Here is a 21,618-nt window from a genome sequence, read left to right on the forward strand (position 1 = left end):
GAGCGGCGGCTACAGGAACAGCTTGCTGCGAGCAGACGAGAACTGCTTGAGCTGAAAGGAAAGGTGGAGTATGTAGAAAATAAAATATATGCACAGACTCAGGAGCTCAACCTTCTTCGTAACGAGCTTGTTGATGCCCAGCACATTGTGGTAAAGCTTAAAGAAGAGTCTATGCCCTTTGGAATAGAGAAGTTTGTGGAGAGCGACGAGGATATGCAGTTTTATACTGGTCTACCGGACTACAGCAGCTTTACTGCCCTGCTCGATTATCTTGAACCTGGTGAAAATGGAAAAAAAACATTAAACAGCACAAAGCCAAAAGCAGAAGCCAGCGATCGAACGAGTACTGTGGCAGACCGCAAAAGTTGAGAGTGGAGAATCAGCTGTTCTTGGTCCTCGTGAAACTTCGACTCGGTGTGTTTCACCGACATCTAGGCCATCTGTTTTGCATATCACCTAGTACCGTCTCGCGGATATTTTCTGCATGGATAGATTTCATGTACTTGCAACTCACAACATTGCCACTTTGGCTGTCACGGCAAGCTATTGATGAAGATATGCCGCAGGCGTTTAAGGACTATGCCTCAACTCGTGTCCTGCCCGATGCTATCGAGATACGCTGCAATGTGCCAACATCTTTCGTGACGCAGAGCCAGCTGTACTCCCACTACAAGTCGGCCCACACACTCAAAGGACTTATTGGAGTTTCTCCCTCTGGTCTGGTTACTTTTGTGTCCGAGCTTTTCACAGGCAGCACATCGGACAGAGAGTGCGTGATTAGGAGTGGTTTCCTAGACCTGGAGTTTGACCCAGGTGATTCAGTGATGGCTGACAAAGGCTTCCGCATTGCAGACATGTTGCAACCAAAAGGTGTGGCGCTGAATCTGCCACCCTTCCTGAGGAGCAACCAATTCACGTCCACTGACGTGAGCAAAACTCAAGACATTGCAACTCTTCGTATCCATGTGGAAAGGCGAATACAACGTATAAAGGCCTATCACATATTTGACCGTCCATTGCCAATTTCTTTGGCTCCGTTAGCCAACCAGATGTGGACTGTTTGTGCAATATTGAGCAACTTTCAAGAGCCGTTGCTGAGGGAAGTTGACGAGACAGATGGAAACTGAAGACTTTTCAGGATTTGAAATGAACATGTTGGCACTGTAAGGGGCTTTACTGGCAAAAGACGCTTGGCCGGGACGACCAGGCGGAGCAGCGAAATCGCACGTCCAGGCTCGAACAGTCAGCGCTCTCGTCTTGCGCTAGGCGTTGGCGCTCCCACTGCGGGCGCTGATCGTCTTCTTCTTTACAGTCGGCCCCCCGGGGAAAAAAGAGCCATCCTGGCGACTTAAGGGGACGTCAATACGCATGGGTCGTAATGTGGCTTCAAGCGAGACACATGGACTGTCTCGCGCCCACGTCGTCGGTGATCTGGCGAAGGCGTTACAGGCTCGATTATGTAGGTAACTGGGGAAGTACGCTCCAGAACACGGTAGGGCCCATGGTACTTCGGAAGCAGCTTGGAAGAGAGGCCAGGTGAGGCAGGAGGAGCACAGAGCCAAACAAGGGATTGTGGTAGAGAAGTGTCATTGTCATGCGTGCTGTCGAAGCGGTATTTTTGACGCCCCTGGTCGGCGGATGTGAACGCCCGAGCGAGCTGCCGGCACTCTTCAGCGTGGCGAGAGGCTGCGGAAACAGTTGTGGATTCCGAGGAATCGGGCTGGTAAGGAAGAATGGTGTCAAGGGGGGACGAAGGTTCACGCCCGTAGAGCAGGAAAAATGGCGAAAAACCAGTTGTGCTCTGAATGGCAGTGTTATAAGCGTAAGTGACATAGGGTAGTACGGCGTCCCAGTTGGAATGGTCCGCGGCCATGTACATTGAGAGCATGTCACCTAACGTACGATTAAACCGTTCAGTCAGCCCGTTAGTCTGCGGGTGGTAAGCCGTCGTGGTGCGATGGGTAACGTTGCACTGCTTTAGAAGGGATGAAACGACTTCGGACAGGAAGACACGTCCACGGTCGCTCAGAAGTTCACGTGGTGCTCCGTGGCGAAGTATGAAGCGGTGCAGGAGGAAGGCTGCAACATCCCGCGCCGTAGCAGAAGGAAGGGCAGCGGTTTCGGCGTACCGTGTCAGATGATCGACAGCGACAATGATCCAGCGGTTTCCTGTAGCCGTGTAGGGAAGCGGCCCGTACAAGTCAGTTCCAACCCGGTCGAAAGGCCTGGATGGGCAAGGTAGATGCTGCATGGGGCCGGTCGGATGGTGGTGAGTGGGCTTGCGGCGTTGCCAGTCTGAGCAAGAACGGAAGAATTTGCGGACGTAGGTGTACATACCGCGCCAGTAATAACGGAGGCGAAGGCGTCTATAAGTTTTGAAGCCACCGGCGTGAGAGGCTGTTGAGTCATTGCGAAAGGAACGTAATTGTCTCGGGATCACAAGGAGCTGTTTGCGGCTGTCAGAGATATAATTGCGGCGGTACAAGAGCCCATCACGAATTTTGAAGGGGGCAGCTTGACTGCGCAGTGCTCGTGCGACCGAGGTGAGGGAAGGGTTCGAAAGAAAGTTGAAAATAGAAGCGATCCATGGGTCCTTGAGCTGCTCGGTGGCCATGGTGGTCATCGATAAGGAAGCGCAGTCGACGCGGGGAGGGAAAGCAGGTTCAGTGGTCAGAGGTGAGCGTGACAAAGCGTCGGCGTCTTGATGCTTTCGGCCAGAGCGATATACCACATGAAGGTCATACTCTTCAGGCGTAGTGAGGCGTCCATTGGGGTCCTTCATGGTGGACAGCCAACGCAATGAATGATGGTTTGTGACGACGTCAAATGGTCAGCCGTACAAGTAAGGCCGAAATTTTTCTATCGCCCAAACGATTGTCACACACTCTTGTTCAGTCACATAGTAGTTCAAATCCGACTTCGTGAGTGCGCGACTCGCGTATGCAGCAACATACTCAGGAAAGCCCGGTTTGTGTTGCGCAAGGACGGCACCAATACCAACGCCACTGGCATATGTGTGGATTTCAGTGGGCGCATTGGGGTCGAAGTGGCGTAATATGGGCGGAGAGGTAAGCAGGCGGCGCAAGGTTCTGAATGCGTCGTCAGAGGCAGGATTCCAGCCGCTGAGGTCGTTGCTGGCGCGAAGAAGCGTAGTCAGAGGCGCGATGATTGAAGCGAAATTACGGATGAAACGCCGAAAGTAGGAGCATAGGCCGATGAAACTGCGAAGTTCCTTCATCGTGGAGGGCTTCGGGAACACAGACACAGCACAAAGTTTTGCTGGATCGGGAAGCACGCCGTCCTTAGATACTATGTGGCCTAAAATTGTCAACTGTCGGGCCGCAAAGCGACATTTCTTCAAATTCAGTTGTAGCCCAGCTTGTGAGATATTTCAACACATGTTCCAGACGTGCGAGATGAGTCTGGAAGTCCGGGGCGAAAACAACAATGTAATCGAGATAGCACAAACAGGTTTTCCATTTGAGGCCGCGTAGTATAGTGTCCATCATGCGCTCAAATGTTGCGGGGGCATTACATAATTCGAACGGCATTACGGTGAATTCATACAGCCCGTCTGGCGTCATAAAGGCTGTTTTGGCGCGGTCATCGTCGGCCATCGGGACTTGCCAATATCCGGAGCGTAGATCTAGAGATGAAAAGAATTCAGCGCCCTGCAGACAGTCCAGGGCGTCATCTATTCGGGGCAGAGGATAGACGTCTTTGCGAGTGATTTTGTTGAGGCGCCGGTAGTCCACGCAGAAGCGGATAGAGCCGTCTTTCTTGGTGACAAGAACTACGGGGGAGGCCCAAGGACTGTGGGAGGGTTGTATAACGCCACGCTGCCGCATGTCGTTCACCTGTTCATCGATGACATGGCGTTCGGCCGGTGACACACGGTACGGGCGTTGGCGCAACGGCGAGTGGGAGCCGGTGTCGATCCGGTGGGTTACGGCCGATGTACGGCCCAAACTGTGGGTAGCGAGGTCAAAGGTGGAACGAAACTGGGCCAGCAGGGCAAGAAGCTGGGTCTTTGAGCTGGCGTAAGGGTAGCGTCGATAGAGCTGGCGAAGACGTCCACGAGAGCAGGATCAGTCGGAGCGGCACAAGGAGTAAGTGAATCCATTGGGAGACCGCCGCACTCGTCCTCGGAGTAGTCGCAGACGAGTAGAGAAGCAAATGGCTGTACAAAGCCCAGGCATTGGCCGCGATGCAAAGCAAAAGGGCACATGAAGAGGTTTGTGATGGGCATTTCACTGCAGCCAGCTGCGACTGTGAGCACGGCGGAGGGCAGGCAGAGACCGGTGCGAGCAAGAAAGGTGTCGGACGGGCTGAAGACGACAGGTCCGTCGGAAGCAGAGGCGCAGGATACAGAGATGAGCACAGATGAACACGGCGGTATCGCGATATCGTCGACCACAGTTAATTTCGCGCACGTTGTTTGGGGCGGGCCAATCAGGTCATCGTGGAAGGGAAAAAACTCGACCTCGGCTCGAGTGCAGTCAATGACGGCGTGATGTTGGGAAAGAAAGTCCAACCCTAAGATGACGTCATGAGAGCATGAGGAAAAAACGATGAATTCAATGATGTACAGAGCGTCCTTAATAGTGACCCTGGCAGTACAGGCGGCCAACGGATTAATCAGGTGCGAATTGGCGGCTCGCAGCGAAAGTCCAAATAGCGGCGTTGTCACTTTGCGCAACTTGCGGCACAGTTTCTCACTCAATACGGATACAGCAGCGCAAGTATCAACCAGGGCAAAAGCATCGGTGCCCTCTACAGAAACTTCAGTGACATTGCACGGAGATAGGCGAGGTCTTGAACTTTTCGTCAAACACGCAGCTCTTGCCTCCGGAACTGCGGGGGCTAGTTTTGCGGTGGGGAAGTAGGACGACGGTGCATCGGAGAAACCGAGCGACGACGGAGAGATGGGGAACGGTGGCGAACAGTCCGGGGGCCATCGGAAGTGGGGACGGTGTCAGGAGGGGAGGGAGGCTGAAAGTGCTGGGGAGGGGCGTAGGTGTAGGCGCGAGGGTCGGAGGTATCAGGAGGGGGAAGGTAGCGCCGGCGGCAGTGACGCATCACGTGACCCGGAATGCCGCAGGCGTAACAGATGGGAAGGTTGTCAGGCGTCCGCCAAGGGTGGTAGCGTTGGGGTGGCGGCCGAGTAGCAGGAGGGAACGGGGTCGGCCGCGGTGCAGGTCAAGACGGCACAAACGCCGCAGGGCGAGGTTGCCGGACGGCCTCGGCATAGGTAAGAGGGGCAGTAACGGAAGGTGGGGGACAACCAGATGGCAGGGCCTCAGACACTTGCTCCCGTATTTCTTGCTGAAGTATAGGCGCAAGATGAGATGGTGAACTCGGAACGGACGGAAGGAGCGACAGCTGCCGAGCGACCTCCTCACGAGCAAATTGCTTGATCTGAAGCAAAAGGGTGCTGTCTTCGGTACACACAAGGCCAGCGAGCGTCTTGGGCTGTGCAGAGGGTGACCGAGTGAAAACACGCAGGCAGCGGAGCTCGTCGTAGGCTTGGCACAGGTCGAATATGGCGCTCACGGTGGTGGGGTTCTTAGCCACAACCATGTGAAAGGCGTCCTCCTCGATGCCCTTGAGGACATGCTTGATTTTTTCTTCCTCTGTCATCGACGCGTTGACACGCTTGCAGAAGTCGATGACGTCCTCGATATAGCTCGTGAACGTTTCGCCGGTCTGCTGGGCGCGAACTCGAAGACGCTGCTCAGCGCGAAGCTTGCGGACGGCCGGGCGGCCGAAGATATCCGTGAAACTGGCTTTGAAGGCGGACCAGGTGGTAAACTCCGCTTTGTGGTTCTTATACCAGAGATTGGCTTCTCCGGTGAGATAAAATATCACGTTGGTTAGCTTCATTGGGTCGTCCCACCGGTTATGGGCGCTCACCATTTCGTAAGAGGAGAGCCAATCCTCGACGTCGTTGTCGTCCATACCGCTGAAGATGGTAGCATCGCACTGGCGGAGCGTACCAGGACAAACAACGGGCGTCGGTGAAGTGCCGACGGGCTGGGTCAGGGTGGTGTCAGATGGCATGGTGGTAGCGAGGGTACGGTTGCGTCGAGCCAGGATGGAACTCCGCGACCTCCACCAAGATGCAAGGGGCTTTACTGGCAAAAGACACTTGGCCGGGACGACCAGGCGGAGCAGCGAAATCGCACGTCCAGGCTCGAACAGCCAGCGCTCTCGTCTTGCGCTAGGCGTTGGCGCTCCCACAGCGGGCACTGATCGTCTTCTTCTTTACAGCACCACTTATGTTGCAGAGGTTTGAAACACTTCAGCTTTGTGAATTCCTCTCCAAATAGGGCATCAGTGTATCAAAGTAAAAGCTGTCCAGCATTTCCCTCATGCCCTCCCACTCCACCTGGTCGAACCTTATTCTTTCTACAAGAATAAAGTCTTTGCTGTAAACGACAAAGTCGCCCCAGCTTAGCCCAGGTATGGCCATTGTCCGATGATCTGAGCATAGTAAATGTGCTCTCTCTTGAGCATTGGGCCGCTGGATGTCATTTCTGAGCAGAAACTGTGTGCCGTGAGTTCGTTCCCCTTGACATCACGCAAGGAATAGGGACATTTGATTTCAAGTACCCCATGGCTCGACTCGACAGGATCAAATACAATTCTGTCCGGTGAAGCACCGAGCCATGGGAACTCTGGATTCACCAGTAGGCCGCAAGTGCTAGTTGTCACATCATGCCCCATGGACTTCATGACATCCTCGTAACGGTTTGCTGCCATGGTCTCGTTGGCAATTCCATACCTGCATGCAACAAAGAGTTGGCCATGAGCATAACAAAATATGGTCTCCAGAAGGGTCGGTTGTCTTAAGCAGGGTGCAAATGTTTGGTCCATCAGTCCTTTAGGATTTCAGCCCTTCCATGGCATGCAGTAAGCACAGCACTGTACTCTTGCATAGACTCAATTCTAGTTGTCACAGCTATTGTGTCTTTCAAGTCAAATTTTACTTGCACAACTCATTCACATATTACAGAAGTGCGGTATTGAAATAAACTCGTTTACAAAAAAAGTTTTGTTTTTTGCATACCTAATAGCCGGCACCTTTGATAGGTCTTTGGAGCTTGCTATGCCATTCAGACCTTTCAAAGTCCAGTTTTTTCTGTTGAGCACCACACCAAAATTTGATGCTGTCAGCCGGTGGCTTCGCTGCCTCTTCCATGTAGCACTCTTTGCCTGCGGCCGTGTGCTCTTTCCAAGCCCCAGTGATGTCTGATGTGTTGTACGCACCTCCTGCAGAGCGCATGAAAGTGGACATAACAGCTGCAATCAGTCTGTTGCAGCTTACATAACGTATCACAGAAACACATGAAATGATGCAAATGTGTGTGGGATTGAGAGCATTTTTGCAGCTTTTTGTCCTGTGGCTCTTTAGTGCCCACTTTCACTGGAAATGAATTAGAACATCATTTGCAAGTGAAACTGCTACCGCAGTTCCCTCTGTAAATTCTGTTTCACGTGCCTATAACACAAGACTTGCATATTTTGCTTCAAAATTTCTTTAGAAATTTCTTGCGGATGCCGAGTTCTAAATATGCACAACCATTTCTGCATACAAAAAAAAAGGTGGGAGAGGTGAACAGAAATTGACATGGTGAAGACAGAGTGAAAGAATAAATTTTGATAATATACTGTTTACAATGCTGAACGCAGAAATTACCTTCAGAAATTTATTTGCTTCTAGGTGGGCGGGTGGTGTCCATGCACTGCAACCTGCAAAAAATTCTGGAGGAGGTATAAGTTGCGCGTCATGAAGCTCGGCAAATGAAATGCCTGCCACATAACTTTTAAAGCCATGTGGCTGGAGTGGCTGCTGGTAAGCCAATGGTGCTGACGCTGGGGCCAAGCCATATTTTGTTTTTTTGAAAGGCTGCCCTGGTGTTGCAAGCAACGCCTTTGCAAATTTGTTTCCGGGTGCCAGTGCCAGCAGCCTAGTAGCAAGCTGCTGTTTTGCAGCATCTTGCTGCTGCTCATTGCGAGGGTGCCACCTGCGCTCCTTTGGTGTGGCAGGTTTTGGAACACTAACACCTCCCTCTCGCACACTTCTCCAGTCTACAGCCTGAACAGAGCCACCCTGAATGGTGCTTCTCCGAGGCACCCTCCACTGCTGGGGCAGGTCTGTACAGGAAATGTGATCGGGTGCTTCCGAAAAGCCTTTTGACTGCAGTAGCTGGACAGTCCGCAGCATCGCCATGAGATGGTTGCATGCCAGTTTGCCAGCTGGGCATTCACACGTCCCATGAACTATGTCGCCCTGGTCGTTGATGGCTGCAGTGACTGTGTACGGTGGGCTGTTTTTCTTTTTGCTGCGATAACGCGCAGCCTTTATGAAGACAAGCCTGCTGCTGAAAAAGAACAAAAAGAGTTTATTTAAGCAATTAAACTGCATGTTTCACGTGGTGCAACTTCATCCCCAAATTTCACGTAGTTTAATCAAGTGGCTGCATGCTAGCAATGCTTGGCTCCCACGTTTTGTCTGAAGTGTAGAAAACACCCAGTGTCAGCTGGTGTGTCACTTATTTTTTATTTATATCAGGGCCACGGTTCATTGAGTTACCGCAAAAAAAAGCACTAAACCCCACAAAGTACCGGCCATACGGCGGGGTTGAAAAGTTGTTTACCTTGCTCGAACGTTGGACGATTTTGGCAGCTTGCTAGGTATGCAAAGCACCGGGGGCTCTTTTTAACATGGGACAAGCGCGCTGAACTGTGCTGAAGCCGCATGCAGGCTGGATGACATTTTCCGCATGGACAACATTGATCGAACTTGGGATGGAAGGACTTAACAGGCACCTTTAACTGTGTAACGAAATGGTACATGGGGCTTAACGTCCCAAATTGATATCGGCTACGAGAGACGCCGTAGTGGAGGACTCCAGATTAATTTCGACCACGTGGGGTTAGCACGATGCACGGGCGCCTTGCATTTCGCCTTCATCGAAACGAAGTCTCGGGATCAGCATTCGAGCGCCCTAATCACTGCGCCATCGGGGCGAGTTAACTGCTGAATGTCGACGCCGCAAGAGGTAAATGCTCCCCCTACGAATGTGTGATCGCCCTGCATCTTCCACTCGCTCAGCTCAAGCATTCTTAAGTTTGAGGCGAAGAAATTAGCCGAGGGCATGTATGAAACCATCCAGGAGAAACCACAAAGCGCGTGTCTGTTCGAACTGGTTTGTTCTGCGACCCGCACAACTCTCGCAAGCTCCGTATTGACAACGATCGAAAAATGCATACGCCGCGCTCCAAACCGTACAGACGTAGTACATACCTTTGACTGGAACTGCATGTCTGCAGAGACGAAGGACGCAAGAAAGACTCGATGCTAAAATTGTAGCTTCGCCCGAGTGAGCGCTCCGATCCCGACCGGCTGCTATAGAAGAGCTGCATCTTCTGCTCTGTAAGGCGCGGAAGCACCGCGAGATTATTTTCCCATCCTGTGATCGGGATCACTATCGGGGCCGTAGTGCTCGCCATGCCGTTCAAACGCTGTAGCGTGCGCACGGTGTGCAAGTGACTGCCAGGCAGCTGTCGAACTCAACACATGCACGTAGACACAGACGCGAGCAACACTACGCCGCTCCTTCACGATGGCGGCGCTCTCAGGTTGCCAGACCGGAGGCTGACTAACTGCAAGGATTTGCAAAGGGTCTATACCATACACGATAAGGTTATGCGGCTTCTGTTTTCTAATGCGTCGACTTTTTTAGTCAAGGACAGAACCAGTTGTTCCAGATTGTCAATTCTATCCACGCATTCTGATAGCTGTTTTTCTATTTTTCTTATTTTTTCTAGCTTTTCGTCTATCGCGCCTAGCTTTTGATTGGTGACCGCTTTTTCATTCTTTATCTCTTGGATGTCTTTCGCAATTGCTTAAAGTTGCTCGATGAGTGTGGTATCGTCGGGCCCAGGGTTAGTCTCGACATCCCCTGCTAGCACCAGCAGAAATTGCAAGGAAACTAGCAGATCACAAAACCAATCAAGCAAAAGGTGTGGGCACGGCAGCACAAGAAGGCAGACATTGTTGCTGCGAAATGATTTGCTAAGCGTTTTCTCATCTGGGTTGCAAACAAGAACGGGTTTGAACGAAGCATCTTGGCATTGCTGCCGCATCCAATGAAGGTTTCGTCGCAGAAACAGTTCCTTAAGTAGCCATCTCGTGACGTCACCGTCGATCCCACAGATAGCGTTGCACTGTTCGGGGGGGGGGGGGGGGGGGCGTAGCCGTTGGCTCTATCTGGTATTTGATGAAAGTCCCAGTCATGACCCGGGATCACAGGCAGCCGGAACAATTCCGTCGTAGAATTGCTTGTGGAAGTCGTCGAAGAGGGTCCGGAAAAAGCCAGCAGCAAACCAAGCGAAACCTGGGTTGCAAACAAGAACGGGTTTGAACGAAGCATCTTGGCATTGCTGCCGCACCCACTCGACAGTAGTATTAGTTGACGACAGCGCGCGATTGCGTTGCAGCTTCACACGAGGCGCGGTAGGTGATATGCCGCGCAGGACCGGCCACCTGAATGGTTGACTCTTTTGACGCATGTGTGTCTCCCGTAATTTTGATGTGCAGGTGGAGTGCAGAGCCCGAAGGCATGAGAATGTGTGCCTGCATCGCGGAGTAGTATGTGTGTACGCAAAGCATCTGTAGGGTTATTCGTTTTCGGGTTTTATATTTTTTCAAATTCTGGGGGTAAAAATCGGGCGTTATTTTTCGGCTTGATAATAGGGCAGAAATCGGGTTTTCCGTGGAAAAACTCCGAAATTCGGGTTTTATCGGGTTAAATTTGCAAACTAAATTTGCTTAAATTTGGTTAAATTTGGTTAAATTTGCTCTAAACGTGGTATAACAATTAGAGCTATATTTTGGGCTGCTTTCAAGAAAGTATTGCAAAATTTGGCGTTTCTTTGGTAATTAATTATTACTCGCAATGAGAGGCAACGGTCAGTTTTGAGAAAAGAAACATTTTATTCACGAGGGCTGGTCATCGACGTTCTACACGGCCTTATTACCGTGCATGATCATCTGCATGCGCAACATCTCGGTTTCCATCCGAGACTCGTCTGGTCTCTGCAGGTACCTTAGCGGAGAGAACGTTCGCTCAACGTCACAGCTGCCATTAGCTAGGCACAACAATAGAGACTGCAGACCAGTTTAATCAGTTCTTCACAACCTACGGTCAGAACAGTGCGCAACCTACTTCCTTAGCTCCAGTGCCATCCGGCATACCTCGATGTATTAATAATGAATTCAGTTTCTTGAACATTACTCGCGATGAAGTTGCAAGTGTTGTGGCGAACATGCCCACGAATAAAGCGGCCGGGCCAGACGGCATAATGGCTAAGGTAATCAAGGACAACATTGATTTCTTTTCTGTTCCTTTGTGCAGAATATTCAATCACGCGATACACTCTAGCTTATACCCCGATACTTTAAAAGTTGCAAAAGTTGTTCCGATATTTAAAACTGGTGACCCTAACAACCCATCTAGTTACAGGCCAATATCTGTACTGAGTGTTGTCAATACCATTTTTGAAAAATTAATTGCTTTCGAACTGAAAACCTTTCTTGATGCTAATCATATTATTTGTCCTCAGCAACACGGATTTGTTTCTAGCAGGTCCACGTCCACGGCTGTAGTTACTCTATCAAAGCTTATCCTATCTGCTCTTCATAACCATAATGTTGCTGTAAGCGTATTTATAGACATCAAAAAAGCTTTCGACACAGTCTCACACTCCATTCTTTTAATGAAACTGGAAGCATATGGTGTGCGTAGCGGGGCACTTGAAGTCTTCAAAAGTTATCTTTCTACACGACAGCAGCAAGTTGTCCTCAAACAGTTCAAGTCTGCATACCAAACTGTTACGTGTGGTGTACCCCAGGGCTCAGTTCTGGGACCGCTTTTATTTTCACTCTTTATTAATGACCTCCCCAATGCAATACAGTGTTCTCAAATTTTGATGTATGCGGATGACACTGCACTTATCTTTACTGGTAACTCACTTGAGTCAATAAAAAATCCTATTAACAATGAACTCCAACGTATCTCGACTTGGTTCCGTAATAATCATCTAACTTTAAACACTGAAAAAACTAAATATGTTATTTTTTGTTCAAAACAAAAGTGTATTGAATCAAGTGATTTTTCTATATGTGTTGACAACAACGTTATTGATAGTGTGTCTTCTTTTAAATATTTAGGGGTCATGTTTGACTGCCACTTGTCTTGGAAGGAACAGGTGCACAGTGTGTGTAAAAAGGTTGCGTACGGTTGTTTTACGTTGGCAAAGGCACGGCGGCACTTTCCACCTGCTATTCTTAGATCACTGTATTTTTCATTATGTCACAGTCATCTCAGTTATTGCAGTGAATTAAGGGGGATCACATACAAAACGTATTGATCACCATTGCTAAGACTACAAAAACGTGCCTTGGAAACCATGGGATTACCATCTTCGAATAGTTCTAACAATAACATTTTTGACGCAATGCAAATCATGTCATTCACAACCTTACGCGATTACAAAAAAGCTCTTATGGTTAATAATATTATAAATACAAACTACCCCTTACCTCTTGGTGCATTCAGTATTCCCGTCCGCAACACTAGGCAAGCAAGCAATGGCAATTTTAATCTTCCTATTTGCCATAATGCGTACGGAGAAAGACGAACAGAATTTACAGGAGCGAAAATTTGGAACTCGTTGCCAATTGAAATAAAGCAAGCTAGGAATTTCAAACTGACATGCAAGAAACATTTCTTGGGAATGGAAGCAAGGCTACAAAGTTAGTTTTCTTCAATGTGTTTGTGATTGCTGTCCTATATGTTATTTTGTATTGGACCGCTGACTAGCCTCATTGGCTATCGGTCCAAATATCTGTGTATACATTTTGTTTGTGTTACTCAATAAAGACTTCTTGATTCTTGAATGACAACGCTGCATTTGCTAGCCTTGGGTAACGCACAGTTGCGTTGTTCCAATAGTCCATCACTTCAACACCTTCATTTGTGGGGCTTGCTGCCAGCAAGTACTGGTTAAACTCCTCACGAAGCGAGCCTACATCGTCCATCAAGGAAATAAAGAGAGGTCGGTAGTCATCAAATGACTGACTCAGCAGCCGCCTCTGGAAGGGATGGAGTACGGCTCCCAGTTTCCACAATGTCAACTGGTTTTCTTCTTTGTCTGAGACATTCCGTTTCAAAGTGCAGTCCCATTTTGTGGAGATTTTGGCGGTGTCTTGTCTGTCGGCCGCCTTGGCTGCCTTTCACCTGCGCGCCAACTGGAGGCACAGCAATTCCGTGGGCACAATTGTTTCAAAAATTGGGAGAAACCGGGTTTTACCCGATATTTTATGAACACGTTCGGGGTGCCAAAATCGGGTCAAATGGGGCTTTACCTGAAAACGAACAACCCTAACTGCATCTGATAGCTCAGCGGGATTGAATTCCATGTAATAAATAAAAATAAATTCCAGCGGTAGCATTGTGCTTTCGTGCACAACCAGCGAAGCTGACCTATTCTCGACGCCGCGGGTTCGAAACCCAGTCTCGGCGACATTTATTTATTTATTTATTAAAATCAGGCTGTAGCGATGAAACTGCTTTTGCTGCTTTGGTCGTGAAGTGGAGCTTTCGCTCTTAAAAAAAGAAGTCTGCCGTCGGATTTCACGCGCCCTTCTCGGCGCCTCTTGAAATTGATAAGCATGTGCCAGGTGCAGGAAAGAAGAAAGCCGTGGCATGAAATGCGTAGAGTACACTGCCCCGACGCCTTGAAAGCATTACTGGACCGGGAGAATGGCACAAAATTATTCCATGCGCAGGTCAGTTTGGAGAAGAAATAATTGACGCCTATGCAGTAAGACGAAGAGAGATCTTTATTATGCGTTCTGATACACTTAAGGTTCAGTAGGAAAACGGCGCAAAAAAACGTGGACGGAGCCGTTTTCCTCCTGAATCATGAACCAACTAGCCCAAACTGGAGTTCTTCTTGAACCCTTAAGGAGACCTGGGGGAGAATGAAGTAGATGCCAGAAAAGGGTCATCATCATCAGTCTGACTACGTCCACTGCAACACAAAGGCCTATCCATAAGGTTTGGGCTTGTTGGTTGCACATGATGTACAAAATAAATTGGAAGACACACAAGCTTCGCCTTAAGGAGTGGAACGCGACAGCGTGTTGCAGCGCTGCCAGGGAGTACAAGGAACGCCATCGCCCGTTCAGCGCGACGCTTTGCCCTTTGGAAACAGCTTTGAACACAGCGCATTTTGGAGCGCAGCTCTTCGGCGCCCGTTTCTGCGTTTCGCGGGGCGTCGCCATCGCCGTCGCCGTTGTAAGCAGCAGTGGACACCTTAGTCGCGTTTTAGCTACGAATCCAATGAAGCGAGAGCTTGGAAAGCAAAAGAAAGGCGCATAACTGCCCTATTGGAACAGTGGACACCTCAATCGTGCTTTAGGCTACGTGGGGGTGTGCTGCATGCGTTGGCATTGACAACGTTGTGCCCTTTTAAGGAAAGGAAGTGCGCATAACTGGCTCCCTGGGTTATTGGACTCTTGAATCGCGCTTATAATATAGGTACGTGGGGTGATGATACAGATGTGGGCTGCAGCTATTGACAACGTTGCCAGAAACGCGGCACTGAAGCCATAGGCCGTCGGCGTTCATTGTGTTGGCGTTAAAGTTTTACACTCCGATCATTTTAAGGAAAGGAAGTGCACATAACAGGCTCCCTGGGTCAGCGGATGCCTGAACCGTGCTTATAGGTACGTGGGGTGATGAGAGAGAGATGGGGGCTACATGCGCTACCGCTGACAACGGTGAGCGAACTCTCGCGATCAACCATTTACTGCAACCTGCCAGGGTGACAGGGTTAGTGGGGATTTTAACGTAGATATAAAGACAGACAGGAATTTCTCACTGCTTATGCGGAAGAACATCCCCTTCCTCTCGCTCGTAACGCCTCCCACGGCTGCCTCGCGAAATACTTGCCTAGACCTCGCCTTTGAGAACGAGGCTTTGGCATTTGTGCAGCAAGTCGAACATATATCCATCTATTTCTCCGACCAAAAACTTCCTTCATGGCACTCAAGGACTGTTAGTGGATGTTACTTGAAGAAGGAAAATGTGTGAAGAATAACAAGTTGTCTGTAATTGTACATACATGTCTTGCTCGAATTCTTTGCCTCAACCTATCGAAAAGCTGAAACAGCTGACGAGCTGCGCTCAAATTTCGCATTAGGCAGTAACGTAATAGTCGGCATTTTTTTTTTTAGGGGAGGAAATCTCAGTAATTGTCTCACATCTCGGTGGGCACCCAAACCCTACCGTAAGGAAAGTGAGGTAGGTGGGAGTGAAAAAAGAGAGACAGAGAAAGAGGTGCCGTAATGAAGGAAACGAAAATTGTATTTGAGAAAGGAAGTTGCAGTAACTGCCTCACACATCTGGGTGGACACCCGTAGCCCCGATTATAGGTCACCGGTTCGAATTCCTGCCGCAAGTTCTCTAACTTAACTAGTAAGTTTATGCTGCTCGAAACGCTGAATGGTATTACACCATCTGGAACATTCTGCGGCAAACGGTTGGCATGATAGACTTTTTTCCAAAGCGTGGTGCCGACAAGTACTAACTACGACGCCGACGGCTTTTCGACTGAACGAACTGTATACGCTGGTGTGTAAACGACTATGTGTGGAATACCGAAAAGAGCACCATAGAGCTACACAGATGAGAGGTCGCGCTCATATTCTCAACTCAAGCATATCGCATTAACAGCTGTCGCTGAAAATCGTCTTGGCATGTGGTGACCGTCATGTCATTTGTTTTTTGTTTGTTTTTTTACATTAACCCCAGAGTAAGAGACATGCAGGTTGTGAGGCATCACACGCGACCGTGGAGCGCTAGTCTTCGGTCGCAAGGATGCAGATGAGCAGTGGAAGTAGAAATTAAAAGATGGCCAGGCCACCCACGCGTGCTTTAAATCATGGCGCAGGGGTGCGAGTGTGTGAAAGCAACTGGTTGAAGCAGTAGTGTGTGAAGTTTGTACGGCTGTGTGCGTGCATCCTCCTCCCCCCAATAGTGTTGTGCGTAGAAACTTGCAGAGGCACCCGGCGAACGCGGTAGCTGCATTTCCGTACCCACGAAAGCCTGCATGACAAGCTTTGTATACGGCAGGACGTCCTGGTAGTCAATACACTAGATCAGTTAAAACTAATCCAAGCTACGACGCGAAAGACTTATGGGGTTTTTCGCTCAACGCCGCCGACGCCAGCTTTTCTGCGACACGGGGCCCCTAACGCTACCGCGTTCAAATAGCGCAACAGTACAAAGGGGCAAGCAAGAACACACACAAGCGGTTCACAATAAAGTGTTCGCTATCAAACATCTGCAATTAACCTCTCCTGTTGCAGCTGCGGCCACCTTATCAACGCAGACTTCTTAATCTCATCTGCCCACCTAAGTGCCCCCCTACGCTTCCGCTCTCTTGGCATAGAGTCCGTTATCCTTAATAACCATTGGTTACCTTGCCTTCGCCATATATGCCCTGCCCAAGCCCACTTCTTCCTCTTGATTTCGACTAGGACGCCATTAACCCGCGTTTGTTCCCTCACCAACTCTGCCCTATCCCTGCCCCTTAACGTTACATCTATCACTTTCTTTTCCATAGCTCAGTATGTTGTCCTCAACGTATTTGCTAGCCTCCACGTTTCTACCTCACAGGTGAGTACCGGTATCATACAGCTGTTTTATACTTTTCTCTTGAGGGATATTGGTAAACTGCCATTCATGATCTGAGAGGACCGCGGCCCAAACGCGCTCCATCCATTCTTATTCTCCTTGTTTCCCTCTCGTGATCCGGATCTGCGGTCCCTACCCGCCCTAAGTAGATGCTTACCACTTACTGCGCCTCGCTACCAATTGTAAACTGCTTTCCCTTACGACAGTCTTCAACATTCATTTGGTTTTCTACAGATCAATTTTTAGACCAACAGTTCTGCTCTGGCTAAGCCATTCATCATGTTTTGCAATGCGTTCACTGAGGTACTCTGTAAGGGAATGTGGTCAGCAAATCGCAGATTGCTTTGGTATTATCCATTAGCTCTTATCCCCAACTGTTCCCAATACAGGCCTCGGAATACCTCCTGCAAACAGGCGGTGAATAGCATTGGCGAGATCGTGTCTGCCTGCCTTACACCGTTCCTTATTGGAATTTTATCGCTGACTTTATCGAGGACAGTAGCGGCTGTGAAGACTTTATAGACACCTTCGAGTATTTTTTACATAACAATAATTTACAGCTTGATTCTGTAATGCTTGCATGACTTGTCAGATTTATACTGAGTCACATGCGTGCTCGTAACCAATGAAGCAAAAGGAAGATGAGAATTCATTGGGTACATATTGGTTACATAAACCCAGTACACAGGCGAGGGCCCCAAAGTGAAGCGACTGCCACGGGACCCCCGGCAGATTAACATTAACCTAAATAAAAAACAAGCAGCATCACAGACAGGCACAATTAGCAGTAATAACAATGGTAACTTATATAAGGAATATTTATATAATGGAAATGAAATAGAAGATTAGCAGGGCGAAAAACAAACAGATAAGAGAAACAAAAATAACAAACCACTATAAATAATATTGTACAAAATACAGCGTTGTGAAAAGACATGTAAAGAAAGAATTTAGAATACAAGGATAGAGTTGTCAAACCCCAAAAAACCAAATCGAAATTTCTAGCAGATAATTAAGGACAAGAATTTTCTAAAGTGAATAGAAGCAGTTCACTCCTCTTATTGTTGCAAAAGAAAACTTTTTAAATTCGTTTTAAACACAGATAAAGACATAAGCGATTTTTTAAAGATATGCGCGAAAAGACACTGGCGGCCGCCGCTGGGAGGGACAGAGCCCAAAGCTCGACCGGTCAACGCCGTGCGGCCGGTCGTATTTGACCAGTGGAAAGCACTTGAAAGTCACGAGACCAGCTGCACCAGGGTGGCCCAGGGGGAGCAGGCCACGCCGACCGCGCGGTCTTCCGCCAGCCGCACGGCTCGCCAGCTCTCCTGCGTCGTCCCGTTGGGCCCAAGCTGGCCATAGTCGTTGCTGCCCCAAGCCCAGGCCGAGCCGTCCCCTGTGCGGCACAGTTCCGTCACATAGCTGGCTACGCAACATGCTCATGGTACTCAGGTGACCCTGAAGACAGCTGCTCACTGTTTTTTTTTTCAACGATCCACCTTCCGTAACAATCGCCCTAAGTGGGCAGTCCACCTTGTGGGTCTTCGCCGCGAAGAAACCTTTAAGCCGGTCGTTGCCGCACTTTTCCTTATCTATGTTTTTACAAAAGAATGGAATTTTACAAAATCCCGTTCTTATGCTAGACCCGTTTAATAAAAAATAACGCGTCTAGCATATAGCACCTGTTTTGTGCAGTATTTTCCCGGCTAACAACCTCATTAGCACATCTTTCTTTCTTTCTTTATTTCATTTTCTCACAACAGAGAAAAAAGGAGCAGGAGCTAAAGGCTCATAGCCTGACAGAGGCTCCTGCCCCAGGTAACACAATTCGGCATTTCAGTGCACAAAGAAAAAATAGACAGGGAAACAGTTCTCAATTACAAAAACACATTTGAACATATAAATATTTCAACATATAAGAGTGAACATATAAATACGGAATTAGACAACACTTAGTGGAATTTAAGGGAAAAAAGAAACGCTAGATGCACATCTCGGCACTCTGCAAAACTCATGTAATTGCAAACACACGCACACATAGAGCCGCCGCGGTGGCTCAGCGGCTATGGTGCTCGGCTGCTGACCCAAAAGACGCGGGTTCGATCCCGGCCGCGGCGGCTAGAATTTCTTTGGAGGAGAAATTCTAGAGGCCCGTGTACTGTGCGATGTCAGTGCACGTTAAAGAACCCCAGGTGGTCGAGATTTCCGGAGCCCTCCACTACGGCGTCTCTCATAGCCTTAGTCGCTTTGGGACGTTAAACCCCATAAACCAAACCAAACCAAACACGCACACATAGATTACAGACACTTAGCACACCGTACTGTGATAATATATATACACCTTGATTACACCAAAAATTAATTAATACAAACAATGTCTTATTGAAGAAAAGAAATGGGTTTTTTTAACAAATACGATTTGACATATTTCTTAAACTCCGGTTTTTGGAAATTAATTTCTTCTCCTATGAAATTTAGCAAATAAGGAACTTGGAAATGTAAGATCTGTCTGCCATAATTGGTCCTAGTGAGCGGTATTCTTCTTGTGTGTTTACGTAAGGTGTATTTTGATTCTTGGAAGTTTGCTTCAGCGAGGTACAATTTATTGTTTTTTATGTATTGTAATAACTTGAAATAATATATTTGCGCAGCTGGAAGCATTTCATGTTTAATAAATAGCTTGTCTGTTGGAAGATCAGATGGTTTTCCTTGATAATTTTCAAATATTCGCAACACCTTTTTTTGGAGGATCGTTAGTTTGTTATAGTTATGAGCTGTAGTAGTACCCCACACTAGACTACAGTATGATAACTTGGAGAGGAAAAGAGAGGAATACAATGTTTTCTTCAACCACAAAGGAATGAGCTTACCAATTTTATACATACAGCCCACGGTTTTTCCTAACTCTGCAGCTAATTTATTCACATGCGTATTCCAGGACATATCATTTTGAAACCATACGCCTAAGAACTTTTGAACTGTCACCTCATGCAGTCGTGTGTTGCGAAATAATATTACAATATTTGCAAAAGACTGTTTATTTATAGGTTTAAATATCACATATTTGGTTTTACTTACATTTAACTGTAACTTATTTGTGTCCAACCAGTAAGAGAGGTTGTCTAAGTAATCATTTACTGTTTTTTCTAAGTGAGGCAGTGACGCATTTGAAAAGAATAGGTTTGTGTCATCTGCATACATGACTATTCGAGGGGAAGAAAGTATTAATGGAAGATCATTTATGTACAGATTAAATAACAAAGGCCCCAGTATCGACCCTTGAGGAATACCATTTACAATTACTGATCGTGGCGAGGACAGTTTATTGAAAGACACATATTGATACCGTTTGGTCAAGTAGCTCTCTAAGAGTTTGTGCGCATTCCCCCGTATTCCATACCTCTGCAGTTTACATAAAAGAATGTCATGATTAACGGAGTCGAATGCTTTACGAAGATCTAGAAATAAGCCTATTGTGTATAAACGATTTTCGATGTTCTTTATTATTTCTTGCTTAACGTTGAGTAGTGCGAGTTCACATGATTTGTTCTTCTGGAAACCGTACTGAGCATCGCTCATTATACTGTATTTATCTATGAAGCTTATTAATCTTAAATTTATGATAGTTTCGAACACTTTTGAAAAAATTGGAAGGACAGATATGGGCCTGAAGTTATTTACTGAACTATCATTCCCACCTTTATGAATAGGACATACTCTAGCTATCTTAAGGCTTTCGGGAAATATTCCCGTCTCAAGCATACAATTGATAATGTGAGTTAAGACTGGTGAAATAATGTCGGATACATGTTTGATGGGGACAGCTTTGATATCATCAAAACCAGGGGCAGAATCATTCTTTAGTTTATCAATAATTTTGCTGACTTCATGAGGAGAGGTAGGGGACAATATAAGCGAGTTTACCACGCTTTCACTTGGCGGGACAGTAGAAAGAGTAGGCTGATGGAGACTGCAAACTTAATTTCCACAACTGATAAAATGTTCATTCAGCGCTACCAATGAATCTTTGACATTCAGACTATGGTCATTTTGAGTAACACTCAACGTGTGTTCCTGCCCATTTTTACCAGTTAAGTTTCTCACTTCATGCCAAATTTTTCTGGGATCATTAAAAATACGCGTAAATAGTTCTTCATAGTATTTAAGTTTGGCCGTTTTTATTTCCGTATTAACCTTATTGCGAAATTTCTTGTACCGAACAAGTTCACTCGCATCGCGACTCTTTATAAATGAATGGAACATTTTATTCCTCTCTTGTATTTTCCTGTACAGTGTGACATTTATCCATGGTTTCCTTACTTTTTTATGCTGGCTAGCAGTTGTTTGCACAGGGAAAGCTCTTTCGTAGCACGTAATAAAATAACTAAAAAATTTATTGTAAGCATCATTTGGGTTTGACTCATTTATTACCGATATCCAATTGATATTTTCAATAACGATGCGAAAATGTTCCAGTGAACTTGAATTTATGCGGCGGTAATAATAAACACTCCTTCTACTTATGCTATTATGGTGCGGTATGAAGAAAAAAATTGGTAAATGGTCACTAATGTCTACAGACATAACGCCGGCTGACGAGTTTGGGGGATGTACATTTGTGATACACAAGTCTATCAGAGTGGAACTATGCTGGGTGTTACGTGTGGGTATAGTGATAGCGTTTGAACATGCGTAAGAGTTTATTAAGCGGTTAAGCTGCCTTGAACACGTGTCGTCGATCAACATATCTATATTCATGTCACCTAGAATTGCAAACGCTTTGCCGGAGTTATTCAGATACGTCAACAGGTCCTCAAGAAAAGAAAAGAACTGGATTTTGCTCCCG

The 21,618-nt window shown here is 47.5% G+C and overlaps 3 protein-coding genes across 5 annotated transcripts in view; 1 reads left to right on the forward strand and 2 right to left on the reverse strand.

Moving 5' to 3' along the window:
* The window catches only part of LOC149349106 (RCC1 domain-containing protein 1-like), a 166,258-nt gene that overhangs the window by 10,076 nt on the left and 134,564 nt on the right, over nucleotides 1–21,618 (reverse strand). The window contains exon 4 of one of the 3 annotated variants that reach the window (XM_089578065.1): nucleotides 13,890–18,168. The exons of 1 other annotated variant lie outside the window; for it this stretch is intronic. In XM_089578065.1, coding sequence (XP_089434191.1) covers nucleotides 18,011–18,168 — 158 coding nt within the window. In that variant the 3' untranslated portion in view covers nucleotides 13,890–18,010. Of the gene's footprint in view, nucleotides 1–13,889; nucleotides 18,169–21,618 lie in introns of those variants that run through there. One more of the 3 variants, XR_016289957.1, reaches the window with a different exon arrangement.
* Nucleotides 369–1,444, forward strand: LOC149349107 (uncharacterized). Its single transcript, XM_089578063.1, has one exon. It carries the CDS (start codon nucleotides 498–500, stop codon nucleotides 1,125–1,127), a length of 630 nt encoding a protein of 209 aa, XP_089434189.1. The 5' UTR covers nucleotides 369–497; the 3' UTR covers nucleotides 1,128–1,444.
* LOC149349108 (uncharacterized) lies at nucleotides 6,328–10,308 on the reverse strand. Its single transcript, XM_089578062.1, has 3 exons — nucleotides 7,700–10,308; nucleotides 7,070–7,272; nucleotides 6,328–6,784 (listed from the first exon to the last, which is right to left on the reverse strand). Exons 1-3 carry the CDS (start codon nucleotides 8,426–8,428, stop codon nucleotides 6,454–6,456), a joined length of 1,263 nt encoding a protein of 420 aa, XP_089434188.1. The 5' UTR covers nucleotides 8,429–10,308; the 3' UTR covers nucleotides 6,328–6,453.

This window comes from Amblyomma mixtum, chromosome 3 (assembly GCF_055824585.1).
Source record: "Amblyomma mixtum isolate Tamu chromosome 3, ASM5582458v1, whole genome shotgun sequence".
NCBI classification, from domain to species: domain Eukaryota; kingdom Metazoa; phylum Arthropoda; class Arachnida; order Ixodida; family Ixodidae; genus Amblyomma; species Amblyomma mixtum.

Excerpts from the sequence above, each read along its gene's own strand:
- LOC149349107 (XM_089578063.1), top strand. The coding sequence starts at position 498 with ATGTACTTGCAACTCACAACATTGCCACTTTGGCTGTCACGGCAAGCT.
- LOC149349108 (XM_089578062.1), bottom strand. The coding sequence starts at position 8,428 with ATGCAGTTTAATTGCTTAAATAAACTCTTTTTGTTCTTTTTCAGCAGC. Across the intron at positions 7,273-7,699 it reads AAGCAAATAAATTTCTGAAG|GAGGTGCGTACAACACATCA; the intron begins GTAATTTCTGCG and ends TGCGCTCTGCAG. Across the intron at positions 6,785-7,069 it reads TCAAAGGTGCCGGCTATTAG|GTATGGAATTGCCAACGAGA; the intron begins GTATGCAAAAAA and ends TGTTGCATGCAG.